At 41.3% G+C, this 22,021-nt stretch overlaps 1 protein-coding gene across 10 annotated transcripts in view; it reads left to right on the forward strand.

The window, feature by feature from the left end:
• PALM2AKAP2 (PALM2 and AKAP2 fusion) overlaps positions 1 to 22,021 on the forward strand; it is a 265,334-nt gene that overhangs the window by 157,599 nt on the left and 85,714 nt on the right. For 8 of the 10 annotated variants that reach the window (XM_086869415.1, XM_023944331.2, XM_023944332.2 and 5 more), the window contains one exon: positions 2,272 to 2,354. In XM_086869415.1, the coding sequence (XP_086725541.1) occupies positions 2,272 to 2,354 (83 nt within the window). Of the gene's footprint in view, positions 1 to 2,271; positions 2,355 to 14,655; positions 14,793 to 22,021 lie in introns of those variants that run through there. The other 2 variants (XM_086869420.1, XM_086869423.1) reach the window with 2 other exon arrangements.

Genomic DNA, 22,021 nt, shown 5'->3' on the forward strand with positions numbered 1-22,021 from the left:
CCCTAGCGCAATCATAAATATTCAAATCAAGTAGTACTCCTTATAACAGTATGGTAACATTCACTCCAAGGAATTGGACTAAATCTAGTCTGACATTAAATCCTGGAAGTATTTATAACATATACTTAGATATTTCAGCACCAGCTGCTCCCATCCTCTGATCCAGTCTGACAGCTACAAGGTAATGTGGAGGCATCCATTCATGGATAACATGCAAAGGCTTCACACTTACAAATGCATAGCAGAAAAAGATGCACAGTAGCTTGGGTATGAAGGGAAGTTTTAGTGAAACAGTATAAAAAGTCACACAGCTCTATTTCACATCTGGTTTTGGATAGCAGGAGAGCCTATTGATATCAGTAGACAATCAAAGACCTATTATGCTGAGATATTTCATATACAGATAAACAAAGAGGAGGATCCTTTTGGCCTGGGATTAGCATGAATAAAGCTATCAAAGAGAGTTGGGAAGAAAAAAAAATCAGAAAAAAATAACTCAGGGAAGAATAAACTAGTTGCTTTTTCTGCAGCTTCGCTTCCAAAGCAGCAATGATCTATGGGAACCCCATAAAACATAGAGATGAATGCAAAGAAGGGATCAATCCTGTGGTAAAGTCACAGGTTTAGAGTTCTGACTTTGTGGACTGTTTCAGAGTGTGGAGAACACAAGAAAAAGGGTCTCAATTACATTACCCCTCCCACTGGTTTTAATGCAGTTCTCAAACCTTCCTGGGGGCTGCCCATTGGCTCTGTGGACTACATGGACAATATAGCTCAGGAGGCAGGAGGAGGAAGGGTAAGCTCCAGAGAACCTGTGCTGGAAAGCATTAAAAGCATTTTCAGGATTTTTGTGGGCACATAAGTTCCACCAGCACTTTTTAATATTCTTTTCCCAGAGCAAAAGAAGTCTGCAAAACTGCAGCTGCAACCAGCCAGCATTATTAGATGGAAAGGTGCAGGTCTGTTGTGAAAGTCTCTCAGCTACAGCTCCAGCTAGCACTGTTAGCATGTGTCACTGTCTACTGGAGCAACAAATCACAAAGGGCATCTTTTAGTGTGCACAGATCTTTTTTGCATAAGTAATCATACCACAACTGTGGTGCATACACGAGCAGTAGCGGGTTGAAGAGATACAATCAAGATTATAGACTCAAGTAGCAGCAGAGGGCATGAATAACCATCCTTGTATTGACCAAGGGCTGCAGAGCCATTTCAAGACGTATTATTACATGAGAGACCTATTTCAAATTTAGTAGGCATGCACTGTGCTGTGGTAGCTTAAGGAACATTATTCTATGTTCAGCAGAGCTACAGGAGATGATATACAAACCCTTACACGTCCTGCTTCTCTATAGAGGAGATCATGTAACCCCTATAATTTAATTTCACAATTTAGGAAATATTTAATCTGACTCTAGCCCAACATTATTTAATTACTGCCATTGCTATGGAAATTCCAGTAGCAATCAAGCAGCTGTGTGTGACTAGATACACTTAAATAAGATTGTCGCTGAAGGTGAAGTCAGGAGATATGTTCTTACCTTCTTCAAGGCCTAAGCTTGATGCAGAAATAAAAGTGCAGAGTTTCTCCCAGACAGGCTGCCCACACCATGCCCTGCGAGTTGTGCTTGTGACCTGATGTGATCCACTAAGCAGTGGTAACTACTGCCTACATGACAAAACAGCATTCTCCAACGACATACTCTTAGTTGGGGGTCTAGATGGTCTTATTTACCCTGACCTTTGGGTGCACAGAAGAGATGAAACGTCCTCTGGCTTCTCCTAGAGACAGGACAAGCTCACACAAGGAATGGTGTGAGCACAGGCACACGTTCAGCACAACAGTACAGGTGAGCATGGTGCAACTAGTATGAAGGGACTGCCTGGAGGTGACAAGGGTCATCCCACCACCCCATCAGGAGCCAGGGCAGCTCTGCCACTGGGAACCACCCTAGGGACAGACAGGGATGGACACTGAGCACTCTGAAATGGAGTATGTTCTTCCTGAGCCAGGGCACACTGCATCATTAAGCACCCCTTGCATTTTCCCCCAGAGGCAGCTGCCTCTATGCAGCACACAGATGTTGTCTCCAGCTGGCAAAGATATTTGTCAGTCGTGGTTTTTGTAGCCTTTCTACGTTCTTTAACAACACCGACAAAACACCAGGCTGGTTACAGAGCGTTGTGGGTAGAAATGGACCCACTCAAAGCAAAGCAACCTCTCAGCCATGCGTATTCTCCCATGGGCAATAAATGTCTTTGGTTTTGTAGGTGCGGGAGGATTGGCTATGCTGCTGAGGGACCCATCGGGACCATGCTCCTGTGAAAGTTCTGAAGCCAAGGAGGGTGCAGGGGTAAGTCTCCTCTCATAGTGTCCTCGTGGGAGGCACAGGGACCTGCACGGTGCTCAAACATAATTCTTGATGGACCCCACACTCAGTGGAGTGCATCACATCTTCAGCTACAAGGAGGCTGTCAAGCTGGGAGTAGTTTAGCACAGCAGATGTCAGTGGTGTAAACTGTATTCACCTGGCTTCCACCGGGCCTCTTTCTAAATAGCTACAAATCCAGCGCAATGGCTAGGATTAGGAGAATTTTCAACAAAAGTGAATAGCTCGAAAAGTTTGGTTAAATAATCCTGGCAGTTCATGGAAGATGGTGTCAAACCAACGCTCTACCCTTCCTCACTGTCAGTCTATCTCCCACACATCTTCCCTTGCATGTTCTATTCTCTTCTTCTCAGGCTCCCCTGCAAATACTGCTACCCCACCTCCTTTCAGTTGCTGGGCAGCTTCTTGTGAGCAGCTTGCCAGAATGAGGAGGGCAAGTGTCTGAGAAGCACTGCACTCAGCTGGTAGCCTGGTGTAGTGAGGTGGCACGTGGAAAGGCTGTTTTGCTGGAAAGGCCGTGACAGGAACACTCCTTTTTCTTTGTCATTCTCACTGTGATCATGTGCAGCCATGTGTTTTTAACAGCAGCAAATGAAATTGTCAGTAAGATAAAGAGTGGAAAGGCAGTGAATGGGCAAGTGAATTCCTGCAGGGCTGAGATATTCATAGCCACAGTTCGACATTGATGAAGAAGTTTTTGTCTGAAGCCAAAACCAACCACGTTAAAAAACTAGAGGTGTCTCCAAGAATTTTACACCACAGACTAGACATTTATAAAGAGGCAAACTTGAGTATACATAGGCCACATTAATGCCTAAATTTATTTCAATCTTTCACACTTTTAAAATTAAATTAAACAGCAATCTAGGCCCTTACATAGGTTCATATGAGACTGATGAAGCATATTTCATACATCTGCTATAAAAGTAGATTTGTTTGAGATTTTTTAATTACAGTTAGTTAAATTTCTTTAGAGAAGCATTTAAAAATAAAATGCAGCAAATTCATGTCTTTTTCTGGTCTGTGAGTGAAAACAGACCAGATGATGATGAGATGATGAGAAGCTCACATCAGCTACCTTTAAGACATTAAATGCCATGGTGAATAATAAGCTCAAGCCAGCATCTACATAACTTCTTTTTCTGAATGAGGAAAATGTAAACACAAAACACATTTTTATTTTTCTTACAATATTTACTTCTTTCTTTTACTAGCTAAAAAAATAATTTTCTCAAAATCCAGATTTCCTACAGGCTTTATTTTCTTGTTTTCTATAGTGCTGATAAAATCCAAATGGTGCTGGAACAAGATGAGGTTTTTAAAATACCAAAACAAAAGAGATCTACTAATAACAAATACAAATCTGACTACATGTAGTTAACAATTTAGAATGGACAACGTAACACAGAATTTCACACTCCTGGGTATCAAAAACAATGACCAAATGTAAGGTTAAATCTATATAAAGCAGCAAGTCAACACATCCCCAGAGAAACCAGTCAATAATAAACTATTTTTCATTAGGGAAAAAATTTATAACACAAGCAGTAAAACTAAGGTCCAAATTGATAGTGCAAAGAAGTCAAAATGAAACTTCTTCATGTTGTTTATATTTGTAATAATTTAAATTAATAAAATAAATTTGTAATAATTTAAATTTTTTAAATATTTAAATTATTCTGACTGGAGCTGTAGCATGGACTTGCGCAGGCATTCCCAGACATTGTACCCTGGTTGCTATCAGTGCTCTGCTCAATGTAGTGTCACTTCGTGGCAGCTCTACTGTCACAAGCAGGACCTCTGGGGCCACTGGGAAAGCTCTCAGATGGAGTTTAATCAGCCCACAACATTCTCTAGCTTAAGTTAAGGTCATACTTAAGGAAGAGGGGGGAAAATGTTCTATGACTGTGGAATGCAATTTGTTTTAATAGCACAGTACCTCAAATGCTTGGGAGTGTGACATCAGACAGAATAAAATATGACTTAGTATTGTTTCCTCCCTGGTTTTAAAAAGGAGTTGTCATTTTTTTAATAAGGACCCCCTGCTGAAGGAAGAGGTTTAATGACATAATTTTGCAAATGGGAGGCTGACTCAGTGTTGCCACTAATGTAGCGTGAGCAGAATCAGCAAAATGCCAGCACAGGAAAGTCAATAAAGTCCATGAGAGTATCCTTATGCACATGGAAAAAAGATTAATTTAGTCATAGAAAATGATAAAGAGCTAAAATTTTTTTCAATGAAGTGCTAACAATTTGTGAAAAGGACAGATCTGGTGTTTGAGGAAAAGATCATATGGAGCAGGTAGTCATAAACTCTTCCACGTTTGCTGAGAGACATATCCAAAATTATTATCCTTTCTATTGTTAAAATATCAAGTGGGCAATACTATTTTCACATAAAAAAACTATCAGTTCTAGATCAACTCTAAAAATAACCTATGCAGACCTAGTTGCAGTATAGTTTCAATAATATTTTCAATTAATAGAAACAGGAAAGAAAAATACTCATATCTCTTTTATTTTCAATAACAAACTCACTCCAAGGGGAGGCCTGGGCCATCATAAAGTTCCCTTCCCTATAATGAACTATTAACAAAGAAGCAACAAGCTACACTTAGGTCCTGATTCTGCTATTGGCTGCATGGTTCAAGTCAATGGTAATTAGTGTAACTAACAAAAAAGTGTAGAAAATTCTTATATCAAATACATAATGACATCCATAATCAGTGAAGACAGGATATGGATCAGTAAACTTGGAACGCTCTCCCTCACCAGAGGGGGAATTTGTAGTCCTCCCCAAGAGCAATTCCATGTAACATGCTCTGAACTAGCCAAATTGGACCTATTGTGGAACAAGCCCAAGTTTGTGAGCAATCTCGGAGGGTTTGTTACGTTACTTCTTTCATTTTTAAATAGCAAAATGCTGCTTCTTCATTGCTGCATTTAAAACACATCCTGTTATGCCTGCAGCTCTCTTTAGAGTGCAGGTTCAGAATACCCTGTACTTCATTACTGAGCCATTCTTGCAGCTTTTGCTCAGAAAGTGTATGTGTGTGGAAGCAGCATAAACTGCATCTGGTTGTCTTTATATTTCCACCATTGTTGCTGCTAACTGGTAACAAGGAAGAAGATGTACATGTACAACATCTGTTTTTTTTCTGTAATACTACTGCACAGAAGATTGAGAAATTTTCTTGGTGAACAACTTCTAATTTCAACAAAACCTCTAGGACCATGAAAAAGATCAGCAGTAGGCTGAATTTGTCTTGCAGTGCTAATATTTCGGTGTCATATTTTATCAGGAATATAGAACATTCATTTTCTTTTTCACTGGTGTTATAATATATTTTATCACCAAAGAACCAGAGTCCATAAATTTATGGAAAAAAATAAATAATTTTACTGTACAGCTGCTTAAAAACAAACAATTCAAGCGGATCTAGGATATGCCCCTTCCCCTCAGGCTCCCTTTTGTCCTACTGCCATAAATGTGTTGTGGATGAAGACTTTCCAGAAAATGCAAAATGGCAGAGGTTTTGATATTTTCAGCACTCTGGATCGGTTTATAATGGAAATGCTTTTTCTTCATGGTAAAAGTATCTGAAGATTGCAAGGCCAGGGAGCAAAAATCCCTGGACATCTTTCGATGTGTAAGCCTGCATGGCCTTATATCCCCTTCTTCCTGACTCTTAAGTTTCAGATATATCTCGCTGCTATGCCCACCATCATCAGTTACTGCTGAAGTTCAGAGACAGTGTGCAGCAAAACACCAAGGAAAGGTACCAGCCAACTTTAAAGAGCAAAACAGTTTATTTCCTGCAGCTGATGCTTTCCCCAGCTGGCTCCTGCCTGCTCTCATCTTTCCCAGGCTGCACTGTCCATCCCTGGTCCTGTCCAAAGCTTACCTCATGCTGAAGTCAGCAGAGCTGGGCAGGGTGATGGAGAGGAGGATTCATCTGGATTACTGAACTGCATGTCACAGAACACAGCTAAGAGTTCATTTCCAGTTACTTCTGCTCACTGCTCTCGAGTGCATCTTTGTATCATTATGGAGGCAGGCAACATTGGTCAGGGAAACCAGAGATTTGTCAGTCATTCAAAGTGATCAAACATTATGTTTGTCCCCTGGCACTGTAATTTTATTTTTGTGACTCTGCACAGAAACTCTCTGAGTAACAACATTTTCAAGCTGTGCACCTGTGTAAAAAATGTCCCCCTACCTCCATATCCAAAGACAAATAAGAGTGCCTGCCCCAACAGTGAGTTAGACATTAAAATGTGCATCAGTTTTGTAGCGCAGAGATGTATTTCCATACCGCATACTGTGTATATTTAATCAGCAGACCTATTATCAGGTTCTTGTATCGTCTTATTATAGCTTCACTTTGTCTGATAGCACTTCTGATGATCAGAAAACACAGTCAAGCTAAGACCTCAGCTTATTGCAGGGACAGCCAGTCCTTCAGTGGGCCATAAGTTTGGTCATTGGGCCTGTTCCCTTCCTAATTCAAGAAAAGGATACATTTTTAGGAAACTGTGGTACTGTTATTTAAGGGGAAAAAAATATATTTTTAGTCATGAGACTAATTTCTTCTTTGAAACTATTAACCATTTCTTTAAAATATTACCCACTTGTCTCTGACTTTCTGAGAACCTTTAGGTAGTCTTGGTTTTCTCAGTCACTTCTGGTGTTGCCATCCACGCTGCAGCAGACGACACATTCCAGCTGGAGGCATTTAACACCATTTCAATAGTACTAGAAGAAATAAACATCCAGCCTTTCTCTTGTGAGGGCCCGGTAAAATGTGTTGAGAAGGCAGATTAACTGCTGAAGATTAGCACTTCAATGTGCAAAACTCCGAAGATTGAAGGACTTTGCAGGGCCATTCACAAACTGTAGCAACATAAAGGTGAAAATGTTAGGAGTATGGGAAGAGGGTCCTGATGTACTGTGTAGTAGGGGTTTCAGTCACCGCAGGCTGACAGTAGTTCCATGTAGCAGTAAAAGCAAAAGCTTCTTCATTATTGTCAGAGCACATCTGCGGTAATGCTCCAGGAAAAGATGTCATGACAAAATGTGCCTTTCTGCATTTAGTTCATGTTTGGAACAGAAGTAACTACTGTGCTGGCTTTGCCTAGAAATTAGATGTACAGAACTTAAGAAAACTGACCTGTTTTGGAGGCCACTACTTGTGAGCAGAAAAGGCTAGGAACACTGTAAAAAACCTGGAGAAGGTAAAGTTTAAATGTTATTATTTTTAATAATTATAGAAGTAGCTTAGTGTAGTATTAGTTGACAGCTTTTGATTCTCTTTTTCCTTTCCTGGTTGAAGTTTTGTTTAATGTCCTTTTCTGCTCATCACACTTCCTTGCTCCATTAACAGTTCCTCAGTTGTTTCAAAATCCACCTCATCTCACTCCACATATTCATTATGAAAGTCTTTTTCTGCTATGACTGCAATCTATTCTAATCAGGCTTCTTTTCCAGTTTCTACTTTCTATATAAGTCAATGCAGGTGTTTCAAAAACATACTTTTCACTCTGTCACTAGATTTCTTCAAGAGATCTACACAGGCCTATTGAAAGCCTCTGATTACATTCTCTACATATTTTTTCTCTGCTCCAGGTTCCCACCCCACTTAGTTTCTGCTAAAACTCAATTTCTGCTAATTGTTCCTCTTGTATGCTATCACTTTTACTTTAGTCTGCTCTCCTGTGTCCCCCACAATTGCTTATCTCCCTTATCAGACTTTTTTTCCTGAGGTTTCCTGGTCCCAGTTTTTCCTGCAGGGGCAGGAGAGGTCTCTGCACATCAGCACCCACTATTGCTTGCATCTGGATATCATTGGCCAGATAAGAAATCACTATGTTGAATGAGATAAACTTACTAAAGGAAACCCTGTCTCAAATCCAGGTCCCAGTAAACACTTTGGATCCCTCTAAGAGCTATGGCATAAAAAAAACCTTCCAGCTCCTTCTTCTGTCTCAGTTTTGATCATTAATGGCAACAAATTATTTCTGTGTTATCTTCACTTGAACTACTGGAATTTAAGCTTATATTTATAACTCTGTTTTTGCAGATGCTACAAAGCTGAATAATCAGTGAAATACACTCTGTATGGCTGTTTATGTGTAGATACTTAGATATTTCTGGACTGTACATTTTGTGAATTGCCTACACAAACAGTTTGACCAGCTCTATAGTACTTTCTTTTAACTATAGAGCCTAATGTATTTAAGCTGTTGCAGAACAACACTGCTTTATTCTCTGCAGACAACTTTATTCTTTGTCTTGTTGTTTTTATTGTTCCACTGGTAGGGAATAAAAGCCTGCATCTGTTCCTCAGGAAGGACTTAATCCAAAACTTATTGAATGCTTTGGAAGAGTCTCCATTGGGCTTTGGATCAAGTTCTTTAGTTCATAAACAAATGGTTTTTTGTGAGAATATGCTATTCAAGTATTGTATAGAAGAGTTACAGAGGTTCCCTATTTCTAAAATAATGGCTGCTCTTTAAATCTTTTTTGCTATGCCTTGTCTGTTGCAGGAAAAATATGCCACTCTACATAATCATTGAAGTACTGCAATCCATGTTTATTATGCCCACCTGTTGATATACATGTAGAATATGTAAGCAGTGTTATATTTATATGGCTCTTCCTATGGAGACAGTAATTGCAAAAATACATAGAGATACACTTACTGGCCTGAGGATGATTAGGCTCAATCAGGCAAGCTGGACATGGCAAGACATCTTTGAGGACTGCCTTATGTTGGTGTTATTGATGAAGCAGATGTGAAAGACGGGGTTTGTAGAATAAAAGAGGGATACTACTGAATGGGATTTTGTTGTCAACCCTGAGGAAAAGGAGCAGACTGAAAGGAGCCACAAAGCTCACAGTAGGGGAAAGAAACAGGGGCTATTGTGGAAGAGGGTACAATGAGACAAAGATAAGGCAGGAGGAATCAAAGCAGAATCATTAGCTGCAGCAAGACTGTAAAGAACTTTAAGCAAAACTTTACAGCTCCAGATTTGCAATGACTGCGTTTTCTGCAAGGAGGGAGATCCAAGAGTTGGTTATGCAGTGGCATTCCCGAAAGCTGCAATAAAATAGGTTTCTTCCTTACAATACCACAGGTACTGAATTCTACTTTGGATTTCTTGTGAAGGGGAACTAACAATTCCTGTGAATCAAAAAGAATTCGATGCCAGTGAAACTTGGCTCGTTTTTCAACTGCAGAACAGACTAACTTCTCCACGTGGGTGTAGATGATAGAAACAGTTACTACTGCGTATTATTGCTGTGACAGAATTGCTTGCAGTAAAACACACTACTGTGTGGTAAGTGCTTGCAGGGTTGCACACGTAGTTTGTAAGCTGATGGTGACTCAGACAGTTTATGGAGCAGTACTAAAACATTACTCACTCAAGGAGTCACATCTAAGCCAATGTGATTACTCATGTAGTGAGTGGCTGATAGAGATTTTGCCAAGCTCCTCTACCACGTAACAGATGTGTGTAAATGAGCCTATATGTCTGGTGAATAACTTCAGAAAGGAATTTTTAAGTTCATTCTATCTATGAACCTTTTCTATGTGAACTGCCTAACCACAGCTGAGGTCCTATCATGTTTTGCCAACTCTCACTAACCAGCAGTCCCCATCCTAAAACTCAACAACTCATATAGACAAATAAGGGAAAGTAGCTCACCTTCAGTCACATCACAAGTCAACAGCAACGACAGAATAGAAAAGGGATCTCCCGTCAGTTCTCTACCAGCAGCTCCCTGCCTCTGTAATTCACAGCATTTCATCCCTGCCCTGAATATAAAGCATTTATGAATATGACCTCCAAACTTCCTACAGCTCTTCTGCTAACTGTCTGGTGGATTTCAGCATTCATTAGCTTTATAAATGCAGAGAATACAGAGAATACACTGAAGTACCATTTTCATCTCACACACATTATTACAGCTGGTGCATTCCCTCATCCAGCTCATGTCCATGTTTTTTTGCAGTCAGTGAAATAACCAGAACCACAAGAAAAGGAAAACTTATCACAAAATTTCTGACAGCCAGTCTAAGACATTTGAAAATCTGCATCCTAAGCAAAACTCATTTTTCATATTCAGTAGAATTCAGTGTGGAGGCTACTATATCAAGCATCACCTTTCAAGACTGCATTTCATTTAATAAATGCTGTAAAAGTGCCTGGCATACTCAGCATCATTACCGCAGTATTTTCCTTCCTTTCTTTATTCTGCATTGCTCTCAGCATCTTTTAGAGTTCATAGAGAACATGAATAGTCTGCTGGGCTGTAAAGAGCAACCTCAAAAAAAGTCTAATAGGAAGAGGTAGATCCTCTTAGAATCATTCTGCATTTGAAGGTTCACTGCATAACTATACAAAAAGTCTGCCTCACTGAAACCAGGCTCCCCTATACTGACAGGGTCCCAAAGCTAAAACTCTGAATAACTCCTGTCTTGTGAATAAAGCAGGAGCAGCAGATACTGATACAGCTTCACTCTTTCATCTCCCTGTTTCTCTCTCCTCTCCTCCAAACATCTTTGTCTTTCATTTCCTTCTCTTTATCTCCCCATCCTGAGCTGCCTTTTGTCTCTTCCCCTTTTTAACTCCAGGCACTCTTTGTTGGCAGTGGTTCCATCCTCTTTCTGCCCATGGAAGAGCACACATCTGTACAGAGGCAGATTGTAAACTAGGTCAGTTTATATGGCAGAGATAAAAAGAGCAGGAATAAGAGCCTTTTTGTATAATAACAAGGTCTCACATAAGCACGTGGCCCGGTTGTCAGAGATGCTGAGCATCTGCCATTACCACTGACTTCAGTGGCACTAGTCCTCGTGTCCACAGGCTGCAGATGTAGAAAATCATCCTCAATTTTGCAGTCCCCTGCAAGCAAGATACACAGTTGCAGTTCCTTGATGTTCTCCAAGACTCCACATTAATCTCAGGATCTGTTTTTGTCAGTTTTTCCAACATGTTCAGTACAGTCTTGAGATGTAAATTGGGCAGTCATTAGAGGAGGAATGAGGTGATACTGGGGATAATAGCTTTCCATTTCATAAGCACATAAAGCAGGCTTGAAATAGAATGACAAGTGAGGAACTGTCATGTGAGCATTAAAAATAACTATTTTTCTTGACAAATATTTGGTTAATGCAGCTATCTTTCTATTCTTCCCCCTTTCAGAGTTTTTAGAACAACACCAACTGATCTTGCAATTCATTATTTAAGTAAAGGTATTTTAACGTTACAGTAAAAATAAGGGAAGACTGTACTCTGGAAAAGATTAATTGCTCCTTCCCCCTTCCTGAACCTCTCTGTAATGATGTAAAAAAGTTACAGAGCATTAACAAACTGCATCAGCCTCATTTGTGATATTGCTTTACCTAATGGAAGAAAATCTGTGCTGCAGGCACACGCATCAGTCCAATCTTTTATGAGTTTAGAAAGCAAGAAAGGGGCAGAAGGTAATTGTTGGAACAATAAGACAGAGGGGTGTGAACCTGGGAGAAGGAGCTCTGAAATTCTCCCTTTGACAGTGTAACATCATTTGTTTCCACAGATTTTTTGCCACACTTCAGTACTGCCAGTCCCCAGAACTCGGGGCCTTTAGAAAGTATGATACTTGATAGTGCTTATTTTAATTTTGATTCTGAGGCCTGGAGGGCACCTTTCTGCGTGGTTCTGAAGGTTTCCACAAGCAAAACCCACTAATTTGTTTCCCTTCCTCTCATCCAACAACTGCCTTACTCTGTTTCTAGCAGCTGAAGTTCCTAAAAACCAAACAAAGGGTGGTCAGACCTGTGAAACATGCAAAAAGGCTGCAATCCCCATGCTCCCTTTCCTCTTTCCTCCATATCCCCATATTGCCATTTGGATGGTGGCATGCCAATCTACGGGAGTACAGACTTTTATGCCTGCAGGGCAGGATCAGCAACCCATGTCCATGCACAGGTGCAGCTTTCCTTGGCTCCCTGCCTGCTCTCCACACTTAGGCTGAATGAGGATGTACTGTGGTTCTAGTACCTTATCCTAGAAGGACAAAGGCTAGGAGTCCTGTCTTTGGGCAGATAACTGCATTGCAGGCATTCCTGGGGACATTCCCAGGTGGTGCAGCTGAAACACCCCTGCTCTGATCTCTCTTCCTCCTTCCTGTGGCCCATGCTAGTGGCAAGTAAAAAATGCTCATTAGAAAGCCCATCCTTTGTCCAGAGAATTTACAGCAAAGTCTGAAAAAAAGAAAACAGACAGCTGCCAGTAGGGAGAGTGGCAGACACTTCCCAAAGACCTTGATGGGGTTTTGTCTTTGCCATGCTCTTGTGTGCTTTCAGACACATATATTTGCAAAGAGGGTTGTGGCCATGTGTAGCTCATTATTAGTATGGCTTCTTACTTACATTAATAGCACCTGCTTATAGGTCTGCACTTAGATATGTATGCCTCAGTTTCCTTAAAATCATGAGATTTTATTATAAACCGTTTCCATTATCATACAGTGTTCAGGTAGCTCCTGTGTGAGCATCTGCGTCCTTGAGTTCTCAACAGAGAGTGCAGCAGCTGAATTATCAATAGCAGCATCTAACTTCCCATTTAAAAGATTGGCAACTGAAGAGTGGAGGGAGGAAAATGTGACACTAAACTTTAATACAGACTGGAGAGCTACAGGTTTGCAAACCTCATGCCTGTACTGTCCAAATAGAGGGATGCTAATCGGGTTAGAACTAAAGGACACTTAATGCAATCTATCTGAGAAGAGTCAACATTGCTGCTGTAAAGTCCTGCCTTAAACAAACCTTTTGGAGGTCCCTGGAAAGGTCAACAAAAATGTGGATAAGGATGATCTAATTTCCATTTCAGGGTGTCTAAAAGGTTCTTGACAAAGGCTTTTAAGGAGACTAAGCTGAGAAAACAACAAGAGGGAAAGCCCTGGTATAGCTCAGTAATTGCTTAGAAGATAAAATTCAAAGTACAAGAATAAATCATCAGTCTTTCTTCACAATGGTGGGAGGTTCTGGATGGTAGCTGGGAGGTAGAGTTCTGCAATGGCCAGTGTTGCAATGTGTGCTGTTCAATGTACTCATGCCTTACCTGGCAATGAAGCCAAATAGCAAAGTTCATCAAAATGCATTTGTTTGGCAGTAATAAGAGGAAAGATTGTGAAGAATTATACCTGGACATTATGAGACTGGATGTTCAATATCAGAAACCCAATATAGGTGAATGTAAAATGATACACATGGACAAATAGTCATTAAAAATGGTGGGCTCTGAGGTGGCGTGAGTAAAATCTCAGGGTTATGACAGGCCATAGAAACATCACCTCCTGTGCTCAAAAGTTCCTAAGTATAGTCAAGAAAAAACATCATTGTGCCACTGTATGAATCCATGATTTGATCACATCTGAAATCCTGCATATTTCTTCAACTAAATTTAGATCTATTAGATCGGGGTCATGCTCAAGAGTACATCAAGGATGGTAAGAGGTACAGAACAGTCTGTGGACAAAGGTCCCCATGAGAGAAACCTAGAGCTCTTCAGCCAGGAAATGTAATGATGTACAGAGGTTACAGTGGAGATCTACAAACTCATGAGCAGGTCTAAGAGAGGGTTAATTGTTCCCCATCTCCAGCTCAAAGAAAGGGTTTGTTGTTCCTCATCTCCAGCACAGGAGCTGAGGGGAAAATTAAGTTTGTATTGAAACAAAAGTCAAAGCTACTTCACGGGAAGGATAGCAGATCAATGGGAATCCTTTCAAGAATATTTGGGTTCAAGGCAACGTTGAAGAAGCCCAGGACAGTAGTGGTACCTATTAAGAAAAAAAAAAAAAAAAAAAAAAAAAAAAAGCGCCAAACCACACCAATAAAGAAAACCAATCAACCAAAACCGATGAAAAAGAAAACAGCCCAAAAACCGCGGCGTGGAAAACCCCCGGAGCCGGCGGCGGAGTGCAGCTCCCACTCTCTGTGCACTCGCCGGAGGCGAGCTGCGGGGCCGCGTTCCTTTCCTTCTCGACGGGCCCCGGCCCCCCCGGTCCCGGCTCCCTCCCCTCCGGCCCGCCGCGGGCATCGTAACAGGAGAGGCTGGCGGGCGGAGGGTAACCCGAGCGCGGCAGGGCGGGGGCCGCGGGGGCGGCGGCCGAGCCTCCGCAGCGAGCGCTTCGCCCCGCGGGACGGGACGGGCGCGACGGGGCCAGGCGGGGCGGGACGAGGCGGGCGGCGGCTTTGCCCCCCTCTTTCGGCGTCGGCGAAGGGGGCGGGCGGGGAGGGAAGTGGGGGAGGAGGAAGAGGAGGAGGAAGAGGAGGAGGAAGGGGGACCCGACGTGCCGGGGAGGTGGCAGCGCACGCTGCGAGCCGGCGGAGCGGGAGCGCTTTGGGAAAGGTACTTCCGAGCGCCAGGATGCGCGTGTGTCCGCGCGGCGTCTGTCTGCCCGTCTGCCCGTCTGTCTGTCTGCCTGCCTGCCTGCCCGTGTGTCTGTGTGTGTGTCTGTGTGTGTGAGCGCGGCTCCCAGTGCGGAGGGAAGAGGGAAGGGAGGCGGCGGTGGCTGCGGCTCCGGCGAGCCGGCCCTCGGCGGGCTGCGGGCGGGAGAGGGGGGCGGGCAGGGCGAGGCCGGGGAGGTAAGGGGGTGTCGGTAGAGGTGCGAGGAGGGGCACGGGAAAAGCGAGGAGGGAAGATGGAATCGCGGGGCGGGAGAGAGCAGGAGAGGAAAGGAGAATGCAGATGCGCGGAGGGGAAGGGAAGAGGCCAGGAGGAAAGAGGGGATGCCGAAGGGGGACATCTGTGCCCTTGCCGGCGCCCCCCGGGCGGGGGAGGCGCGGAGCTGCCGGCCGGAGCGGGGGCGAGCTCGGACAGCCGGGTGTGTGAGCGCAGCCCCGCGGTGTCCGCAGGCCGGGGGCTGCGCTGCCCTCCCGGGGGCGGCCCGCTTGTGGGGATGGAGGGGCGTGTGGAGGGGCTCCGCGGGATCCGGAGAAACCTGTGACGGAATTGTTTTTTAATCAGCACGTGTTTGTCATGGCGATCTCAAATTTTCCTGGACTCCCCTTTTCGAACAGAAAATCCCCCGTATCTTTGTTGCAAGTATTTCTGGTTTTGGATTCCTCTGCAACAGCAAAGCGAGTTCATGAGTTTTAAATATTTTATTTCTTCTTTTATTTGGCCTCTGCTGAGGACCACTGCAGTGTAAACTTCCGAAACACCGGTGTCTCTTTCGAAAAAGTTATTGAAATTATTACTGAGGTGATCAGGCCGGCAGCTATTGTGCGTATACCAGTGTTTGAGTTCCTGATGACATTAATCATTAGCCGTAAAGAGCAGCCATCGTACTGAAGTTAGGTTTTTATCTTAAGATGAACAGCCTGTCAGGTCCCAGATGTATGTTAGGTACAAGTACCAGCCTGCTGTTATAAGAGATAGAGCATAGTCCCCCAGTTGTGATTTTACCAGCGAAATAAACATGTTGTTTTATTATGAGTGGTGATTAACAGTTCGACGTTGTAATGATATTCTCTGATTCTAGCATTGTCTCATAGCTCTGGTATGTCAATTTGTATTCATGCTGTGTAAGTGTTTTGCAGGGGTTTTGCCTATCTGGCAGGGATTTATTTCAATTTCACAATTACGTTTTCTGATCTCAGCAGCCTCTGGAACCCAAAGAAGCTGTGTATATACGTCAGTATCTGTTATAGTGTGTGACTCTCTTTTTTTCCTCCCCAAGAAATGCAAGTTATTTCATGTCATTAGATCACAGTTTTTATGTCACTGCACACAGAAGTTACACCTGAAATTGTGTTCATTTAAGTGTATTCATTGCAAGCGTTTCTGACCACTCAGTATTGAGTGTTTTTTATTGATTTATCTTCATTTTGTATTTGAATGCCAGTCCATTTGCTGCCCTGCTGTAGCATCTGCCAAAATAAGTTTTCAGAAATTTTTAATGTTATATACAGATACTGGTTTTGACAACTGATACCTTGTTTTTATATTAGTTTTCCTAGCTGTCCAAAGAGTACAAGTCCCAGGTGAGCTATTAAGTAAATTAAGCCATATTTATAGATATCTTGTAATAGTGCCAGTAAAAAGTAGCTCTTGTGGCAAATGATGGTTATTTTTCTTCACTGTGGATGTGCAGCTTCTGTAGGAAGGGGCGTGTGCAGTTCTTTAAATTATTCCCAACTCCTGTTGGCTTCAGCCAGAATTTTGGCTAGGTTAAGAATACAGGATGGTATGACTTACAGCGTGAAAAGTACAGCCAGCAGAATCCTGAGCAGTTTGATGTATACTTTGTTCATAAGATAATTTGATTCATGTCTGGTTTGTCTTGTCTAAACTGCAAAATTCACTTTTGCTACTGGAAACACCTGCTGATTTAGCAACTGCTATTGATACTCCATTTTTAGCAAGACAAGAAGAGCTACATAAAGCAACATCTAGAACTGTCCCTATTGTTACTATTCACAGTGTGATTTTTTTTTTCTCGTTGATGTGCTGCTGTACTGATTTTCAGGCAGTTCTGACTTCAACTGATGTGCAGTACATTTATGGTTGTGGGATAAAGAGGGTTATTCAAGCTGCCAAAATGGTCTCTCTTTCTTCCTCCCACCCCCCCTTTAAAAAATGAAAAGCTGTGGCAGCTGTCTCTCCTAGCAGGCTGTGCTGCAGGGGCAGATCTTTGTTGTCATGTGTAACCTGTTTCTTGGATGCCTAGAGTTCAACCTGAATTCTGTGTTATTCTGATACAAGTTTCACTGCTTGTCTCACCTTTTTAGGCTGATTTTTTTGGTATTTGTTTCAATGCCAAAACTTCATGAAGGTTCCCTAGGAAATTCTCGACTCATAGTTCATTGAGGAAAAGTCTTTTCCAATACTCCCACCCACTAGGACCAAGTCCATTGAAGCTGGTGTGCTTCAATGGTGGATAGGATTGGCATTCAGATTATGGTGGAAAAAAAAGTCAGCCTGTTAATTGATGATGATGCTGGCTTACCTAAATGTTGCATTAGTCCTGTAGAGGGATGTACTTTAATTGACTACTGACCTAGACCACTAGAGTACAGTTCTATAAAATTAAGTTTAATTTTGAAATATAGCAGCAGCACTGAATGAATGCCAGCAGATGCACTTATATCTATAATCGATATTGTTTTCTTGGAGCCATATGCCAAAGTGGTGCTCTTTTTCTTCCACCTCTCCAAAATTTTAAGTCTCATCTGCTTAACTAATTGTAAGACTTTGATGTGCATTGCTCCAGTAAATGAGTATTTGAAGTTGAGCAAAGTCCATGCTCTATGAACTGTCCTATCTGTGATTCTTCTGCTGCTAAGAGTGTATTTCACAGTGCAGCTTGATGGGGAGGGACCTGGAGAATGACTCTGCTGGTTAGTCTTCAGTGAGGAAGCAAACCTTGCTTGACTGAAGTCTTCCTCTTGGGGTAAGTCAACTAGGGATAGTTTCCATCTCAGCCATCTGAAAAAGACAATGTCCAGTTGTAGCTGCTAACATTAACTCTCCCCATATTACACCAGATGGAAAAGATTTTTACAGAATCGGATTGGAAATTTTTGGGTTTTTTAAAAACCTAATGGTGACCTGTCACCATAGTCATTGTAGTTGGCTGCAGGAACCTAGATGTTGACTAAGATGACATGTCATGGCCCTTCCAGTATTTTCTGTCACCAGTTAAGAGTCATGGTTGTTCAGTACTGAAATGTGTACAAAGCTTTTAAAAGTACGCATCACACACGGTGACTTCAGAAGACCACCTCTGTATCTCACTCTGTCCTGAAAAACAACTGCTGAAGTTTTTCACCTGTAAAATTGAATTGTTGTTTCTCATTTTTGCTTCTCTGCATTCGACAATCTTCAGGGTTTTTCCACAATTTTTGTTCTAACAGTCTATGTTGAAATTGTAATTTCAGCTGCTACTGCAGGCTTGTTTCCCAAGTAATTACATTCATGGTGCTTGGCTTTTCTGATATTATGACAGAATTAACAAGAAGAGGATGCCTCTTTTCGTGTTAAAATTTTGAGTAACCAGCACAAACTGTTGTTATTTTTGGTGATGAATAACCTTCATTAATCCATTATAACTGTAAATCATGCCATTCTTTAAATATAGATAATTTTATTTAGGTTTATAATTAATGAGGCTTCAGAGTTCACTTTTTGTTTATTTGATGACAGTAAGATACTGGATTTCCAGGAGAAAGGAGAACTGTACCTTCAGAATAATTCCTCAGAAATGTTATTAAAATAGTGTATTGTAGCAAGCGTTGCATTATTTAATGTGAGACTTACATGCAATGTAGTGTGAAAGTGAGAGTTTTCCCTAGGTATTATACTGGCAGAGAATGATTTATTTAGTCCCTTATTAATAACAGAGAGAAACAATAGTGTATTTAAAATAAATACAAATACAATACTCCAAAACATATCTACATCTATTAGAAAGGTTAGGAATATTTCTTTAAAAGACATGCACAAGCTCTATGGAAAAACTTTGATATGTGCTACTGAATCATGAAAGTGTATCCTGTTCATTTTGGAATTTTTTTTCCATCTCTATCTAATTGGCTAAAGAGATGAATCATGATCCAGGGTGAAAGAATGCTTCCAAAGCTCTGGATTTTTTTTTTTCTCCAGAATCTGTTGGTTCCACTGATTTCATTTGGGGCTTTGGGCATCATAATTTTCCTATTCTCCCATGTTTTTGGATTTAAAAGAGAAAAAGAGCGGAAAACTTGGTATATTAATTACTAAATTCACATCACCATATGTACATCAGAAGGGAAGGGTTCTCTGTGTTTTACCAGCTTATTTCTAAATTTTTTTTGTGTTGCTTTATGTAACATCTGTTTGTATAATTTATGCATGAATCAGGAAAAGTTTTTAAGGGTGTAGTGGGTGTAGCACTGGCAGGGAAGGGTGGCTTTTACGCATCTCATTTATTCCCTTTCTAGCTGCTAAAGTTGACCACTTTAACAAAATAGCAAAAAAACCCAAAACTGTCATGGTAATTTTAAAATACCTTTAAACTGGTGACACATCAGGATTATGCTCACTTAAACACGCACACACACAGACACACCCCCCAAAACAAACAAGCAAACAAACCCAACTAAGCAGATAAATAAACACCACCAAAACCACAAACACTATTACTTCAATCACTGAGTAACTAAGTAGGTATGGCTATTCACTTGGCCTGTCACAGTGGGATTTTAAATTAGGTATTATTTCTATAATAGTCTTTTATTAGTTCTTCTAGGGAGAGGGTTTTTTTTTGGCTATGTTATGGAGAAAAAACCAATAGCTAGCTAGCTCTGAGAATTAACAACCTATTAAACCATTTAAAAGCTACATCCGCCTCTATGCATTTTACATTTTAAAAGCATTTTATCATCCAAACATCAAGCATCCCAGGTATGGGATTTTAAATTAGTTTTTATTTCTATAATAGTCTTTTATTAGTTCTTATGGGGAGAGGAGCCTTTTTTTGCAATATTATATAGAGACATAACGTACTGTGCAAATGCACCTGAGGACATATGCAGCTTCCTTCCTAATAGTTCTTCTCAGGGACTGATACTTGAGAGCAGGGATGTTACTTTTTAACCATTAAACCAAATAATTCAAGTGGACATCTTATGCCTCGTTGTCTAGGACAGCAGCACTGGCATTGTTTGAATTGAGCTTACTAACAGCCATTTTTTCCCCAGCACTCCAGGGGATGTATACATCCCAGCTCCATCTGTATACATGCTTGGAGTGCCCTATTTCTGTGTCTCATTAAATGTAGAGCAAGTTTAGTAGTGCCAGTTGAGAAGAATTCCCTAACAGATCTGCTAATATATAAACCAGATCCACCCATCATTGAAAAAGCTTCACTTTTAAGAAGTTAGTTCCTTTTTTTTTTTTTTTTTTAATTGCTCTTCTAGGGCAGGTTTCAGGAAGGTGACAGACCAGAAATAGGAATGAGATGAAATGTACACCTGTATTAGCATCCTGTACCAAACTCTACTGGCAAACTAATTAAATAGCTGTACATATATTAGTAAAACATGGACAAGTAAAGAAGTAAAGATTGTTTTTGTTAAAGTTGGTGAGTTAGTTTGTGCAGACCTTTTGTCTCTCTAATTCTGTTCTATTAGGAGTGTATCACAGTACTCCTGTAGCCTTGTAAGGAAGACAGTGTGAAGCCAGTCTCAAGCCTTTAAGTATTATTCTATCAGCTTTCTTCAGAAATAGGTCATTTATTTCCAATTTTAGAGTTCCCTATTAGCTGCTACCCTGCCCCAAGAGTGAGTGCAAGAAGAGGGTTTTGCTGGCAATACTCTTGAGAACTCACATGCTTGTGTGGGAACTGCTATCAATAAACCCAAAGAGTCATTTAACCTGATTTTAAAACTAAGTATATGGAAGGTGAGCAAACCATTGTGGTTTGTGCCACGGTTTGATGTTCCCACTGTTCCTATGTTTCCAAGATATGTTTTACTGGCACAGCTTGCTCACAGTTAGGAGAGGACAACTATGGCCAAAATATCAAGGGAAATCTGAAGGACCAGTGCATTAATTAGTAGGAGATTGTAGCCATGAGAGTTCAAATACATTCAGGCCTCAACAGCATGCTGTTTCAACTGTTCACAGCATGTGGCTGAGAGAGGGACACACCAGGGCACGTTCCCAGCAGCATCATTCTGGCATGGCTTGGCTGAGCTTGGCAGAACAGAGACCAATCCAGCTCTTCATTGCTCCCGCTGCTGGTTGCGATCATTAAAAAGAGAAATTGAGCTAAAGTCATGGTCTGACTTTTCCATTTGCTTGCGTATTTTCATAGAGTCATATATTCATTTAGATTGGAAAAGGCCCTATAGAACAGCAGTGGTAAAACTATTTATGACAATTTCTGTATTTTTCTGTTGTGCAAGCAGTGGATGTATTGAACACACTGGTCAGTGTGTCACTGGAAACTGGCATAATCAAACTTACCATTTTGATCGTTTAGTTAGATCTAAAGAGTAGCACAAAAGAACCTGTGCTGGCTTTAGATGCTGTTCCTTGATTTGATAGGTCCCTGAGCCTTGTCCTGCTTTGATGTTCTCAGTCTCCACAATGCTTCCCATCACTATGTTATAATGTGCACATTCACTTACACTCTTCTGTTTCAATTCCTGGCTTTGTTTAATTTTAAAATGTCGAACACAGACGTATTGGCTTCTTCTTACATTATTAGTAATGAAAGCTTGTTCTTCCTTTCTGATTCTCAAATCCATATGAGTCCCCTTTGAATCTCTGGTGAACAGCAGCTCTGAGGAAGGAAAGCAGCAGCCACACTTTTGGGGAGTTCTTTAAAACTGGAAATGTGCTTTAAAGGAGGAACCAACATTGAAGAAGTGTCCATTCGCTTTCTGAAAATGAGACCTTTTAACAGCATTTCTGATGGGTGGTCTAAGCACCCCTGTCCTGTTGCCTGTTGGGCTTGCCGAAGTGTTACCTTTCTTAAGGCCCAGGTTTATTCTCATTTTGATATATAGAATGTACTTATCAACTTTGTTAATGAGAACAGAAGCGGCATGGCACAGCAGCTTAGACTGCATATTGATAGACTCCAAGCA

Source organism: Cyanistes caeruleus, chromosome Z, assembly GCF_971803275.1.
Source record: "Cyanistes caeruleus chromosome Z, bCyaCae1.hap1.1, whole genome shotgun sequence".
Lineage (NCBI taxonomy): Eukaryota > Metazoa > Chordata > Aves > Passeriformes > Paridae > Cyanistes > Cyanistes caeruleus.